The following is a 16045-nucleotide window of genomic DNA, read 5'->3' as shown; positions in this document are numbered from 1 at the left end:
AAATAATTCTCGAGTCATTCTTCTGAAAACTAGAAAGAATTCTAAAATATTAGTGCAGCTAAAACCTGTTAAGCCCATCTAAAAGCCTGCTGCTCAGAGAAGGACTGCCCTTCTCCCTGCTTCAGCCTTGAGAAAAAACTAGGGAGTAAATATTTCTTTCACTGCCCTCCTCTACATCACTGGCTTTGCTTCCTTTTTCCTACACTTGACCTTGGTGCTCATCAGACATTTTACTGGCCTGGTTCAACATGCTAAACTGTGAATAAACTAAACTCCTGCAAAAAACCAAATCATGCTTCCCCTGTTTTGGAGTTGAGGTGAGCGAGTACTGCAAAAAGTGTGAGAATGGCTAGGGTTGTGTCAAGGTAAGAGGTGGGTCAAGCTAAGAGCAAAGATGAAAGTAAAAAAGAGGAGAATGGGAACTTCCCCTTAGCCTATATAGCTCAGCATATCATTTTCTTCCAATTGTTTAGAAATCTAGAATTTTATCTGTTTTGATTAAATTATCTGTCTTAAAAACTAAGTAGTTTTTTCCTTGACTGCCTTTTTTTTAAAAAAAAAACATACCCACCAAACACACACAAAAAACCCCCCAATTCCAAAAAATCTACCCCATCAAACTCGATGGTTTTTTTAAAGAAGAAGGCTATATACTGTTCAGCCATTAGGTCATGAGTACAGTAGTTTTGATTTTTATTAGCAAGGCACTTATCAATTATTGCATAATTCTGTGCATTTATCCTCTTTCACACATTCTTACCTGATACTCATCTGTGTGATAACGGAGTAAGTAACCTGGGATATTCTTTCTCTATGATCTTGGCTCCTTCATAATAATCTGAAATTCTGCAGCTTCACATTTTCTGATTATGTGAACACACTTTCATGTGTGAAGGAGGAGAATACTTTTGTGAGTGGCTGTGTGGCTGGTTTATAGTGCTGGCCAAAGTAGTACTTGGGAAGAGTAGGGAGGCAGAGTGGAAATTAATGCTTCAATTGAACAACATAGTTGAGGGCCTGCTGACTCAAATGTTCACAAAGTAGCAGAAGGCATATGTGCCCGTGTCTTTTAGTGTGTTTATAATATACTACAAAGATAGGGTAGTCAGGAAATAGTAACTGGTTGAAGAAGAGAAGGAAATACGATTCTGTTGTAGGCAGCAATGTATGAAGTTTTATGAGAAATTCTGGGTTTGGTTTGTGTTGGGTCTTTTGTTTTCACACATATCTGTAGTGACTATTAGATAGGCATGTCAAAACTTCATAAGGTTGGATCAGCTTCCTGTTTCACTAGCAGCTCTGCGTATCAGGTGTTTCAAGGCATAGCTCGTATTTTTAGCATCCCATAGTATTATTTACCTTACCACAGCATTTTTTTATTTAGAAACTAATACGAGAACTAACTCCTAGAAAATCTTTTCAAATTGAAGACCCTCAAATGCATGGAATAGCAGTGACAAACCTGGTCATCTACTAAGACGTCATCATATAATTAATAGAGCATGGATGCTGTGAATTTCTGTAAAATGCTGTTTATTGGAAAACCAGGAAATAGTTGACAGAGGTGTATATATATATATATGTATATGTATATATATGCAATGGAGGGAAACTAGGTTAATCTTACTGAGATGTCTGGTGTATTTTCAGTCAACTTCTACTCAAACACAGATCCAGTCTGTAGTTCAGAACTTACTGTACAAAAATTGCAGTATTGCATGTTCCCCTTCATCCCATTGTGATTCGTCCAGTTTGCTGTATCCTGAAAAAATGCAGACTGATGTCTTCAATTATTTTTCATCTCCATGGATTAGTTACCCTTCTCTGCCTTGTTCATGTGCTTAGCTTAGTGTGCATGGTGTTTCAATAGTGGCTAAAGGCTCAGGTCTAGGGATGAGCATGGGATGGCAAATATGATACAGTTTTTCATGTGGTCTTTCAGGCTCTGACAACTTGTAGGCCAGAAAAAGATAAGTCTTATATGAAACTGGCTTGCACCTTGACTATCCTAAATAGTTTTAAACTATCGCATCTCTGGGTGTTTTTTTGGGGTTGATTTTTTTGGTTGGTTTGTTTGTTTCTTTTTGTTTGTTTGGGTTTTGGTGTGGGTTTTTTTGGTGTTGTTGTTTTGGTTTGGTTTTTTTAATGAAGGGGTTTTGTTGTTGTTGTTGTTGTTTTTTATTAACGTGTGCAATAGCATGTGTCCCAGCAGAACTTCAATGACTATCTGCCTCTGAGAGCACACCACATTTGTCTTCTATTTTCTTAGTTATTTACCTATGGTTTATCTCTTTTCTCTCATTCTATGGCTGTTTTATTTCCTTAAGTATGTTAAAAGAAGCACTTCCTAAGAAGTCTTTTGGAGAACTTGGTAGACAGTATAAATTAGGTTTTCATTAATCTGTATGCTTGTTGATTCTTTCAAAGAACTCTTTAGGCATGTGAGACAGAATCTGCCTTTGCAGAAGCGACAGTGATGGTCTTCCCCCACCACTCCAATGCTGTATGTTATAGTACAGTGTTGGAGTGGAAAATAATATTCCTGTTGCATATCTTACATTTGATTACAGGCATGGGAGATGCCTGAGACCACAGGGATTTTCTTTGCTCTGGGGGGCATTGCTTGTATATGTATGTATACTGAGCTCTGCCAAGGTGCTGTAATTGATCCTTTCACTGGTTAATATAATTTTGAATGTGTGTTTCTGTTAGCTACTGATAGTGCTAAGGGAAATGGACACAATTAAAAGAGTTAGAATTAAGGATAATAGACTAAATAAATTCACTGTGGAGCAAGCATTTTACAGTCACTTAGCATTTTGTAACTGTTTAAACATTTATTTTAGGCCATTGCAGTGTTGACCTTTTTTTTGAGAGGGAGAGTCTTAATGCATGAAATGCATAGCAAATTATTTTTACTCCATTGTGTTAGTTTCATGTGAGTGAAATGCTAACTCTCACTGTACTTATTACCTAAGAGCTAACTGTAAGTAATTATAGTCTCAATGGACAGGAAAATAGCTATGACAGAAAAGCACTTGTTTTTAAAATATTGTTATAAGAGGGTTTATTTCCTTGAATTAGCTCATTGCAGAACAAGAGAGTTGTTCCACCCCCACCCCAATGCAGAAAACCACCCTTTTTGGCAGCACAGATGTGATGAATTGTTTCTGCATCTTTGAACTATGTTGTTGCTTCATATAAAAACAGATACTAAAGCATGGGGAATGAAAGAATTAGTGCTTTTTCTTTTCTCTTTTGACTAATTAATTATATAATGTTTTCACAGGGGACTTTCTAAATAGCAGCAGAAGTATTAAAGCTTTAGGATTTCCCCTCAACAAAGTGCCATCCCTTGGTTTTAAGTGAATTCTATCAACTTAAATGGATTCTCCTGCTTTGTTTTTACCTATACAATCTTTTTGTGACTTCTGTGGTATTTCTTGCATAATCAGATAGTATTTATTTTCCGGCTTATTCCATTGTACTAGTTGAACAAGGAGCACCTCTGGTACGCACTATAATTTGTATAAGTGCAGTTATTTGTATGCCATGGCTTTGCAAACTTTCCAAACAGTAGCTAGCAGAACTTTAATTCTGCTAGTAGTGTAGCTTATCCTGTCACGTTTCTATTTGCCTTCCTCAACTCCAAGCTAATAAGAGTACTTCAGGATTGGAATATGTTTTACTTGGCTCTGTCATCACTGCATCAAATGTATAATGTTGTGGTTTAAACCCAACCGACAGCTACAGCTCTTGCTTACTCACCCCTGGTGTAATGGGAGAGGAAATTGGAGGAGTAAAAGTGAGAGGGGCTGAAATAAAGAAAGACAGTTCAACATGTAAAGCAAAAGTCACACATGCAAACAAAGCAAAACCATTCACCACTTCCCTATTGGCAGGTAAGTATTCAGCCATCTCCAGGAAAACAGTGCTCCATTCTGCATAATGGTGACTTTTGAAGACAAATCCAATCCTTCTGAATGGCCCCCACCTTCCTCCTTCTTCCACCAGCTTTATATGCTTAACACCGTTGTTCTGAATGGCCCTTACCTTCCTCTGTCTTCCCCCAGTTTTATATGCTGAGCATAACACCATATGGTGTGGAACATACCTTTGGTCAGTTGGGGTCAGCTGTCCTGGCTGTGTTCTCTCCCAACTACTTGTGCACCAGCGGTCTCCTTGCTGGAGAAGCAGTAGGAGAAGCAAAAAAAAGCCTTGGCACCATGTAAGCACTGTTGAGCAGTAATGAAAACATTTTTGCATTATTAACACTGTTTTCAGTAAAAATCCAAAACATAGCCCCATACTAGCCCTCTTCTAGGGGATTAGTAAGCACCAAAGCTGGTTCTAGGAAGAAGAGACTTTGGGAATGGACTGGGAAGGAGCCTGCAACTGTCTCAGCCTTTCCACAGTTGACCAGGCTTGTGACATAGGTGTTGTGATCACAAAGAGTACATTTTGGATGTTATTCAAAAATTTGACCACAGGAACTAGTCTGTTCTAAGCTCTAACATCCATTTAATAGAATTGAAAGAGTTTGTATGAAGTTGTTTAAGGCTGGTATAGAATGTGTAATAGTGTTATGGCTATAAGCCAGCGAAGAGAGTTACAGCCATGAATATTCATACCATTATACCATGTGAAGGGGGCTGCCCTGCCCTCCCCTCATGGGGTGTTGGAAGGAAGGGGAGGCTTTGCTGCAGCCAGAAGCTGTCCCTGCCTGGACAACAGGAAAAGCCACACCGGGAACCTAAAGGGTGCTATCTTGCCTCAGTTGCTGCAGTGATGAGGACTTGCTGTCCCTAAAAAAATGCAATGAAACTTGGTCCCTTCTGCTTGCTGCTTTGCCCCCTGCGGAGTGCTACTGAGGAGTTATGGTGCTGGACTGGACAGCTCCAAGGTGCAACTGAGCCAGCTGCGAGCCCCTCTGCTTTGCTCACTGTGGGCTGGTGGCACCCCCCCTCCACCTCTGCTGCTTTGCCTGCTCCTGCCAACTGCCTCTGCTGCTGCCGCCACCTAAATGCCAAAGCCGCCCACACCACCGCTGCCGCCTGAGTACTGAAGCCCCCCGGGGACTGCTGCTCTGGGACCCATACGCTGGACCCCCGTGCCGGACTCCTCCCCCTCGCTGCCCACCTCAGCTGCACGGAGCCCGAAACCCCAGTGGAGACGAATGGAGCAGCACTGGTGCCAAGGGAGGTGGTTTAGAAGAAGGGGGAGAAAACCATCCATCATTTTGTTTCCCCTTTGTTCCTGGTTGGCCATGTTGGTGGTGTTACCCCATAGCTGTGGGTAAACTTTCTCCTCTATATCTTTGTAGTTACCGTTATTTCATTTTAGTACACTGTTATTTTTTCACTTATAACTTCCTCGCAATTTTTTTTTATTCCTCTATTAAAGGGGAGCAGAGTTCATATTATTGGAGTTCCTATGTCCCAATGTGTTTCTTTTTAAACCAAGAGAAATAGATTAATGTAAACTAAGTTAATATAAACTAGAAAACAGCAACATATTTAATTTGAGAGTTAACAAATTATGCAGCCAGTCTTGAAAAGGACCCTTTGTAATTTAAAAATATTTGGTTTTATAGAGAGCTTACAAAAGTTAATAGAATTATGTTTTAAAATGTTTCTCATCTGCTACATCTTAAGTAAATTTAATTAATTTCTATATAAAATTGATGTCTAACAACTACAGTTAACTATAATTTACTGAAGGTTTGCTAATATATACTTGGTGCATAAAATAGGCTTTTTAATATTAGGTAGGTCTTTGGAATAGATTAATACTTACTGTTGCTAATCTATACTGATATGTTTAGTGGAAGTATTTTAAAATTAATTTATTTGATAGAAATAAAACTTTAAAGGCACTTAATATTAGGTGAAGATGTGGAATGTTTTGGTGGCTTGATCCTTCCCATTTCACTAAGCAGGGTGTTTATTGCTGACGAAAATCCTCCAGCTTAATTCCCTTTAAAGAGTTCTGTGACTGTCATGTAGTTTGTGTCATGTGCATGCTTCGTGCTGCCTGATGCCTTAATGACTTGTTTCAGGATTAATCCAATGCTAATAAGAAACAGGATTTGAGGTCTTACACAAAGCTGGGAGGAAGCTACTGTCAGTTGCCTGTTTCAGTTCTTAATACATGAAGAATCAGCAGAGGGGAATGATTTTGATTTTCCTTAATCATGAGTGAACAATATTATGAAGAAAGTGGGCCAAATCCAAGTGAGTCTCTTTAAAAGACAATACCGTAGTTCTAATGTCTCTTTACTGAAACAGCAGGTTCCTGTACTTCTAGCTGTATTATAAAGAGTTATAAAGAGCTTTTGCAGTGTTGTCAATTAGAAGCAAGTTGTACTTTGTTATAATAGTAGCCTAAGTAAAAACTAAAGTTTAGCAATGTTGATAAGGTGATGGATGTAGTATTAGAATCCTCCATTATGTAAAGGGGTTTACAAGGAGGTTAAATTCACTTTGTCCTGCATTGCAAGATAACCTGTGTAAATTGTGCTAATCATTAATAAAAATAATCTAAGAAATGGATTATATAGTAAATATATTTAGACATTTCATTACTAAAAAACCCCAATAACCTGAAACTTGCACTGAATTCTTAAACTCATCTTGCACAAAAATTCAGAAACAAGATGTGTTCAAGCAAGGTTATTGATGCCTTTTCATAATTTGAATTATGGCAAGGTAGTGGCTTTTAAAAACAAGTATATATTAGAGCTCTGTAGAGTGCTTCTGTATATTTTTGGATTAGAAGTGTCAAGAAATTTTATTTTTAAGATTCTATGACTTCTCTTTAGTTGCCTGCCAATCAAAAACTTGGACATACAGGAAGTAAATATGCACAGTAGAGAAGATAGAATTACAGGTTTTGCCACAGGCAGCTTTCTTCAGTGTGACACTCCTATATGTCAGTTTTACTGACTTTCAAACTTCATGTATTTTTACCTTAAAGGCTTTAGTTACATTAACATTGTGCTTGTTTACCCTTGTGCAAACAGGATCTCATTTTCATATTCTCGTTTTGTAGTGGTTTGTTCTTAATATGACCAAATACTACCTGAATGAAAATGTTACCATTGTTTTTATTAAGAACTGTTATTTTTCACTTGTATTTGGCTAACCAGAACCTACTTCAAGGTATATGGACTATGATTAAGAGTTGCCCTTTGGAAACTGAAAAGTTAGGACTTTTCTGTGAAGGATTATTCTCCAACTGTGGTTCTGCTTTAAATAACAGCATATAAAATTAGAAACTTCTGGTGGGAATCGAAGCTGTTTTGTTTTACACATATACTTGTTTGGAGAACAGTTACACATTTTCAGAGCTGAACTATCTTATTTGAGGCCATGCTGTTCAAGAGTTTTAGATAATTCTCATTCCTTTGAACAACACCTGAATTCTTTTGCCGTATGAAAACAATCTGGTTTTATTTTTCAGATAGATGTTAAAACTTACAGCATGTCAGGAGACAAAGGTGCTTACTTTTATGGACAAAATGTGCTTGAATACAAAAGCAGATAAGAGCATTACTTAAATATGAATAATGATGACAGTGTATGACTGTGAGGAAGCAGTGAATCTGGAAAGGATTTAGGGGTCAGACTGGAATAGAACAGCATGAGCTTGGTTTAATGCTATGGTAAAGAGGGCTAACCTGATCCTTGGAATAGAGAGGTGATGATTATACTCCTGTAAATAGCATTGACTGAGACTGGTATTAGAAGGCTGTATTTGATTTTTAAAGTTTGAATTTTTTGGTTTTGCATAACTTAAAACCTGTAGAGAATGTTGCCACAAAAATGATTAAAAGTTAGGAAAATATTTTAGGAACTTAACTATCTTACTTTTTCAGAAGAAAGCTTGAGATGATTTGAATAAGTATAGTTACCTTCAAGAGAAAATACTAAATGTGAGTAGTTAAATTTGGAAGCTGTACTAAGACATTATAACTAGAAGTTTGAAAAGAGCCAAATTTAAATAGATAAGAAACAATTTGAGATTATTTTTCAGTAATTAAAAAACCCTTAAGTTTTATAAACATAAATTGATGGGTTTTTTTCCTTATTTTAGTTTCTGAAAACATTGAGATACACTGGTCGAATTTCAGTATGCTTTTTCAAAGTTATAGAGCCTAGTGCAGAAATTAAATTTTGCAACCCATGTAATGATAGGATATCGGATTAGATGGTCAAATATTTTTGTCTTTAATCTCTTGAACAGGCATCATAGTAGAAATTTAGGATCACTTAAATGATCGTTTCCTTCTCTACCCCAAGCCATGCTCTTCCACTTTCTCTGTAACAAAACACCTGTAACATATATTTTTCATACTCTACCACTTGTGATTCAGGGGCAGAGGAGGAAGCAGAGGTGGGAAAGGGAGAAAACCATTAAAAAAAAAGTCATAGGTCTATGATTTAGTAGAATTGTCATCAATGCTAAGGAAGTTGTTTTGCTTACTGTAAGCAAACTATTGCTGATTTGTACACTGATTCTCTAGTGACAATATAAGCATTTATAATAAATAGTTCCATTTCTCTGAGGAACATTATGATATGGGGATACAAATGGGTGGGTAATAAGTGTGAGAGGGGAATCACAAAATTACTGGTGCTGGAAGGGACCTCTGGAGATCATCTAGTCCAACCTCCAAATGAGTGGGCCACCTCTTTGGCAAAGGTGGCTTCAGCATGTTTAAGCTATACATTTGGGTTCTGTTTTACACTGTATAAAATGGGCCACTTCAGATCAGCTTAGAAATTTAATAATTAACATACCTGAAAGTATTCTACCTGTCAGTGTTTGTGAGGATCACTGCTCTGAAATCTGAGGAATATGAATTTAGACAGAGTGCCATTTTTGCCTCTGTGACCAACACTTTGAATTCTGACATGCAAAACTTCTGACCTAAGTTTGTTTGGTGTGTGGAAATGTTAGTGAGAAATCATCTGATGGCACTGGCAGTTTTAAATTTAAGGCCAGCGTAGCACTGGGACAGTTTGTGATAATTTACGTGGGTTACACTGTATAGGCAGCTGGAAGGCTGGGGTGTATAGGAGTTCACATTGGGATTGTCTGCATGAACACTCTGAATGTAACCTTCCACACTTGAGAGGTCTCTTCTTGCAACTATATGTCTTGTATGGAAAAGAAAATGTAACTTGTTGAAGCTAATTTCCATGTAAGTGTAACTATCGTGCTTGAGTATCTGTAGAAGTAAAGACTAGGGATTTTTGCATGTCTCATCAACATAGAAAATACCAGACAGGCTTCTAGGAAAGGTACATTAGTTATGGCTTTAATTTGTCTACTGGTCCATCAGTGAGCACAGAATTGTGCTAAGATATGTGAACATTCTGTAGCAGATGAGAATTAGTAATAATAATTTTTAAAGTGAGTATGGAAGTAGAAACAGATTAATTTTAAAGCTTAGGCTTTGGTCACTTATGTTGGTTAGAATGGAGTGTCACATCAACAGGTGGATTTTTTTCATGTGTCAGAAGACAGATGAAATGTACCATAACCAAACCCTTAGAAGGTTTTTTATGATTTTACTTTGCCTTTTTTTCTGGGTCTTTTAACACTAATAGTGGTCCAAAATGAAATACTGGTCCAGATTTAAGATTTTTGCCAGTAAACTCTCGTAAATTCAGTTACTTTCAGAAATCAAGCAATAGTAAGTGTAGATTTTTGGAGTGCTTTAATTGCAGAAACTGGACTTCAGAAGACGTGCAACTTAAAGACATGTCTAAAACTACATTGGAAGTTAAAGTTTTTATTGTATTTTTAACTCATCTCCACACCTGAGAAGAGTTTAAACATATACAATTTCAAAGAAACCTAAGGGAAAGGTGATTTGCTTTTCAAGCATTGAAACATGCTACCCAAGAAAGTGGTTGAGTCACCATCCCTGGTGGTGTTTAAAATATATGTAGATGTGGTGCTTAGGAATATTTAGTGTTGGAGTTGGCAGTGTTAAATTGATGGTTGCACTCAATGGGTCTTTTCCAACCTAAATGATTCTATGAATTGACTATGTTAAAGCTTACTCATAGATTTCAAGGGAATAGGGTTGAGATGTAAAGCTGTATATGGCTTGAGACTAGTGGGATGAAGTGCCTATTTCTTTTATGTTCCATGTTACCTCAGTGGAAGCAACTGAAATAGTTTTTTCTGCTGTCTCAGTTTCACTTGCTGCACTGTGGGCAATATTTACGGCGTTTGTGAAAAGTGTAAATTCTGTCTTTTTTTTTAGTTCTGGGCTTCTCATGAATCACTTCTTTTCTGATGAATCTTCTTTTGAAGAAGGGATAAGCTAAAGATAGAAACAGCTGATTTGGTTAACTTCACCATAGATGTTGACTGTGTGTTGAGTCCTGAAGCTAGTTCTTTCTACAGAATGATGTAATACATATCAATTTGAGTTACATGTTTGTAAGGCTCACTACATCTGTCCAGATGGCAGCTAAGTTATTCTATACCACCCACGTCCTCACTAGGGGGTATGGTTTCAGGAAGGAAATGGGCGCACCCCCAGAAGTGGGCACCATTTTGCCTCGCTCTCTCTCCTGGGAAGTTGTCAGCATCTGCCCTGTGGACTCTGTCTTCTGCTTCCACCATCCACCTCCTCCCATTTTCTCTTGAGGCAGAGCTACAGGACATGGTGCTGAAAGGAAAGAGGTGGAACACGGAATCAGTGTGTGCTGAACAGCAGTGCTACTGGGGAGGCTGCTGGCAAGGAACAGACCAGTGGGGGCAACCCCCAGTCCAGCCAGGGGGAGCCCAGCTGACAGGAGTCAAGCCCAGTCCAGCTGAGCTGAAAGGAGTGCAGCGAAGTAGTAGGAAAGTAGCAGTGACCTATGGGACTGACCCCTAGTGTGGCACAATGGTGGAAGCAGTGGCACAGGCACCTGTGAGGAACTGAGCCCAACAAAGCAACTGTAGTGAGTCAATAAAGCAAAGACTTGGAGGCAGAAACTGTAATCCTTTATTGGACATACAGCTTCATATTTGAAGGGTTTAGGGTTTACATATTTAATAGGGGGGTTACATATTTGTACTATTAAAATTGGGGGGGTTTCCAGAGATGAGGTAAAGGGGAAAACCTAAATTACGAACTTTTGGGTCTTATAATTACATCACAGGAAAAACCCTGCTTTATCTTAGGGGATTTTGCAGGGAGGATTAGGTATTGAATCTACAGGACACAAGGGGGATACAGAGTATAGATATGCAAAGGGGGGGAACACAATGGATTTTATGCAGAGGTCTGATAACATCAGAGCACCATCTCCCTGTTTTTTGGCCGAGCATTCCAAACAAGTGACATCTGGTCTGGCCTTCAAACAGAGGTTTTTCCCCAGCTTCTGTGACTCAAGGTTTTCTGTTTAAACTTAGCAATTTCTTTTCTCATATCCAAAATTTGGAATCCAACAAGCAACAGCACAACCTGACTCAGACGGCCTAGCTTTTAGGGTGTCTGTTTGTCGTTGGTTTTTGTTGTCTTGGGCTGGGAGTCAGGGAAACACTAGCCACGGGAACCCCTCATCATCTTGCCTTTGTTTGCAGCAGCCACATAGTGTGGTGTGTGGGAATGATTGCCATATTGTCTTTGTGTGGGGAAACCATGTGGGTGCAACCTACGGGGACTGTCTGTCATCTTGTTTTTGGTCTACATGGCCACATGGAAATAAATTGAGGTGGTGAACATCTCTTTTGGAGGTAAAACACCTCCTCTTTTTGTATACTTCTATTATTAATATTGCTGTTGTTACTGTATGGTTCTTATTCCACTGCTTTTTGCTTTCTGTAAACTGTTATCGCAACCTATAGTTTCTGCTTTCGCCCCTCCCTTACTGGCTTATTTGGAGTTTAATTTCCTGCTTGCGTTAATCCACCACACTATCTAAACATATTAAATAAACATACTCCAAAAGGTGGTGTTTTTTAATTTACAGTGAAGATGATTTTGTTGATAGCAATGATGAAAACTCAAAGGTGTAAGAAGGGAATTTATAAATATATTAACAACAAAAAGAGGACCTGTAGGAGCTGGCAGAAGAGCTTGCCAAACCACTCTCCATCATTATTGTTGGTCATCATTAACCGGGGAGGTCACAGACAACTGGAGGTTAGCTAATGGTGTGCCTGTATGAGGTTCAGTAAGGTGAAGTGTACTTGAACCCAGCAATCCCATGCAGCTCTGCCGACTGGGGGAAGAGTGACTGGAAAGTGGCCCATCAAAAAGGGACCTGGGGGTGCTAGTTGACAGCAGCTGAACATGAGCCAGCGATGTACCTAGGTGGACAAGAAGGCCAATCGCATCCTGGCTTGTTAAAAAAATTAGTATGGCCAGAAGGACTAGGGAAGTGATTGTTGCTTTGTGCTCGGCACTGGTGAAGCCGCATCTCAAATTCTGTGTCCAGTTTTGGCTCACTCATGACAAGAAAGACACTGAGGTGTTGGAGTGTGTCCGGAGAAGGGCAGAAAAGCTGGTGAAGGGCCTGGAGCACAAGTCTTACGAGGAATGGCTGAGGGAACCGGTGTCGTTTAGCCTGGAGAAAAGGATGCTCTAGGGGTACCTTGTAGCTCTCTACAACTACCTGAAATCAGGTTGTAGCAGGGCAGGGGTGGGCCTCTTCTCTCAGGCAGGGCAAAAGGAAATGGCCTCAAGCTGCACCACAGGAGGTTCAGGTTGGACATCAGGAAGAATTTTTTCACTGAAAGGGTTATTAAACATTGGAATGGGCTACCCAGGCAGGTGGTGGAGTCACCATCCCCAGTGGTGATCAACAAATGACTGGATGTGGCACTTAATGCTGTGATTTAGTTGGCATGGTTATGTTCAGTTAAAGGTTGAACTTTATCTTAGAACTCTTTTCCAACTTTAATGATTTTATGATTCTCTGATAATTGTAGAATTACAATTACAGTCAACAAACTGCAGATGACAGAGTACTTGTCAGTTTGTTTTTGCAGTCACTTTTTCAACATTCATTCTCTTTCAAATGGAGCTAAAATAGGTCATGCTGATCATGTCAAATACTATAAATATGCTGTACCAACATTCACAAATACAAAAAGAGAACTGTATTAGAGAAACGGGACTTTATAGTAGTCTGGTAGTGACAGACTGTTTTGAAGACTAACATTAGAAAGCTTTAAAATGGGAAGAATATTGGTTGGAAGCACTGAAAAAGGGTTTGAAGAGTAGGAAACCTGAGTTCTCTGTTTTTCTATTTGAAGCCTCTTAGGTGCATTTGACAAGACTTGTTTGTTAGAGATACTGTGCTCTGAGCTTTTTCCTACTGGAGTGAAGCTAAGTAACTCTTTGTTTAGAAATATGAGCATATAAAAGAAGACTTCACTATTCTCCCACGTACAATTTAAAATACTTTATAGTGCTAAGATACTGATTTTTATGTCCAGAGCTGATAATACAAAACTGTATTCTTTTTGGCTACCCTTTTGATGTTTCGATTAGTCTAATGATACCCACTGGAGCAGTAACTCCAGTGACATTGCATTCTGTATGAATGCAAAACAATACTTGAAATTTCCCAGCTCTCTTTTTGAAGAGCAATCCTTTTTGAAGAGATTGGAAGTACTCTGAAAAGAGTACTAATATTTAGCTAATAATTACAGCTGCCGGCTGTCAGTAGGTGACAAAGTCAATAGAAGTGTGGTTTCAGCAAGAACAACCTTACTTTTATTTTTATTTGGGAATGTACCTTTAAATGAATGGTTTGTAAAAACTGTAGCAAAAATAATGTCATTTCAGTGAAGAGAACTTAAAGAACAACAGTGTTCCAAAAATCTTGGGAAGAAAATGCAATGTCTTAGGCAAGAAGTTCTAGTGCTCATATGGTCTTGCAAGATGATAAGAGGAATCTGAATGTATTTGTTTGAGGATGAAGTTGCTTTTTATTGTCTATGGAAAAGCTGACTGAACCTTTCTCTAAGTATAATGGAACCCATTAAAGGATAAATGTCAATTTCTCAGATAATCTTGTGCCAAACCAGCATGTTCCATGTGCTGTAAAACACCTCAAGGTGCTGGTCCATGAGGGAGATTGTTTTGTGTTCACAGTTCTCCTTCTGCTGGCCTTGCATTAAGCTTTATTGGAGGAGGGACCCCTAACAGCTTGTAAGACGTGTAGCAGTGGGGGACCAATTATAAAGTGTAGAGAAACAGAAAACTGTAAGTAGGAGGATATGGATAGAAGGAGATACACTGGATAAAGAACAGTAGCGGTGGACGAATTCATCAGTATTTCTTCTCTGGATTGGGTAACTAATTCTAGAACCCTAATGGTCTTCTGGGTCTCTCGTGATAGAACATGGTTTCTATGTCATGACACCAACAGTTATAGGGATACCATGAAGAGTGGTGTGAAATCTGTCAGGGATGCAGTCCCTCTTCTGCTTAAGGGACTGAGATCTATTTCTATCTGTTCTACAATGAAGATAATACGTTATGCTGAGCCTGGTGTCTGTGTTTGCAAGAGCTTTCTTCTGGGATTTTATGTGGGAGAAGTGTCCTGGAGGGGGCAGTGGGAGGATACAGGGAAAAAGAGTACAACTTGTTCTCCAGCTGTTCCCTAATTCTGTAGTGAAGAGATTCTGTAGGTACTATTGCTGTAACCTCTGAATATAAGGGCAAAGGGCAGAGGGGCAAAGTGGCATAGGCAAGGACTGGAGATTATTTGGAAATGCCCATGTTGGGACAGCATCAGCATGTGATAGGTTTCGTAGTGTGTGGGTTGGAAGGCAGTGAAAGCAATGCTGTATTTTTTGAGAGGTGTGCCAGAGCAGGTCAGGGAAGCTACAGGTTAATGAGGTTTATATTTCAATGAGGAGTAAGTATAGCGTGTCACAGAAGGGTCCCCACAACCTTTAAAGAATAATTCCTTTCACATCATTTTTTCATAAATTCCTGCATTAACTACTTGAGATTTTTTGAGGAAGTCAGTAAAGTAATAAAAAGGTAGGTTGGGGGTTTATTTTATTCTTTTTGCCCAAAAGGTTTATGTGAAGTGCTATTATCAAGTGTTTTTAGGTAAACTAGAAAGGACAGGAGGGAAATCAGTATATATGTTAAAGAATAATAATTAAGAGTTAAGAGATGGAACACTATACAAAGATTAGACTGTTAAAATAAGCTTAATTTCCTTAAATGCGGATGTTAAGTCCATGTGTCTGACACTAAGACAGTGTTTGGCACTCACCTGCAGTGCTTTTAGAACCCGTTCTTAAATCAGCATCTTCTGACTATTCCTTTTATGGTATACCATGTTCTCTTTTTTTTTCCTTTTGTTTCTAATTGTTGTACTTTTCCACCAGGGGATGGGATTGCCAGGGAAAGTAGTCCATTTATTAACAGTGCAGAATTGGACAGAGGAAACACGTATGAAGGAAAGAATATGGCTCTCTTTGAGGTAAGTTAAATACCCCAGAAACATACTTAACCGTTAATTGGGATGAGCAAACACCTGTTTTCTTTGTTGTGAAATATAGTGGGGGAAAATGAATTTTAATAATTTTTTTGTAATTTGATTCCCGCTAACATTCCATTTCAGTAGATTTGAGTGACATAACGCATTAATAAGTCTTCTTGTGTTTAAGTTTTTTGGACTAGGATCTAGAAATTGTTGTTAGAGAAAGCTGTTGGAAGTTAAATCTATTAGTTTTAGCAGAACAGTATTCAGTTTTAGAAGGATTAGCAAATTAATTTGTTCAACAAGGGAATCATAGACTTATCTTAAAGCAGGAAAGGCAGAAAACAAAGTTACAGGCCAGTTACAGTTACTGAGCTGTATTTGTAATTTCTAATATAAACATCTACTTTATAATGGAAGTTTCATACCTTTTTAATCAAATGAGTGATTGCAATCATTAATAGAAAGGAAGCACCTTTAAGGACCACTATTTCAATGAAATGGTACTTTTAGTAAAACTTAACCTAGGTTGTTCTGCTATAGCAGTATCAACTAGTCTTGCTTCGATGCTTGCTGTTAACAAT

At 38.5% G+C, this 16045-nt stretch overlaps 1 protein-coding gene across 5 annotated transcripts in view; it reads left to right on the top strand.

The window, feature by feature from the left end:
• LOC113956344 (solute carrier family 12 member 7-like) overlaps nt 1–16045 on the top strand; it is a 70376-nt gene that overhangs the window by 2177 nt on the left and 52154 nt on the right. For all 5 annotated transcript variants that reach the window (XM_027662798.1, XM_027662800.1, XM_027662797.1 and 2 more), the window contains exon 2: nt 15367–15461. In XM_027662798.1, coding sequence (XP_027518599.1) covers nt 15367–15461 — 95 coding nt within the window. The remainder of the gene's footprint in view (nt 1–15366; nt 15462–16045) is intronic.

The sequence above is a fragment of the Corapipo altera genome, unplaced genomic scaffold (genome assembly GCF_003945725.1).
Source record: "Corapipo altera isolate COAL_440 unplaced genomic scaffold, ASM394572v1 359, whole genome shotgun sequence".
Lineage (NCBI taxonomy): Eukaryota > Metazoa > Chordata > Aves > Passeriformes > Pipridae > Corapipo > Corapipo altera.
This window is presented reverse-complemented; position numbering and strand designations above follow the sequence as displayed.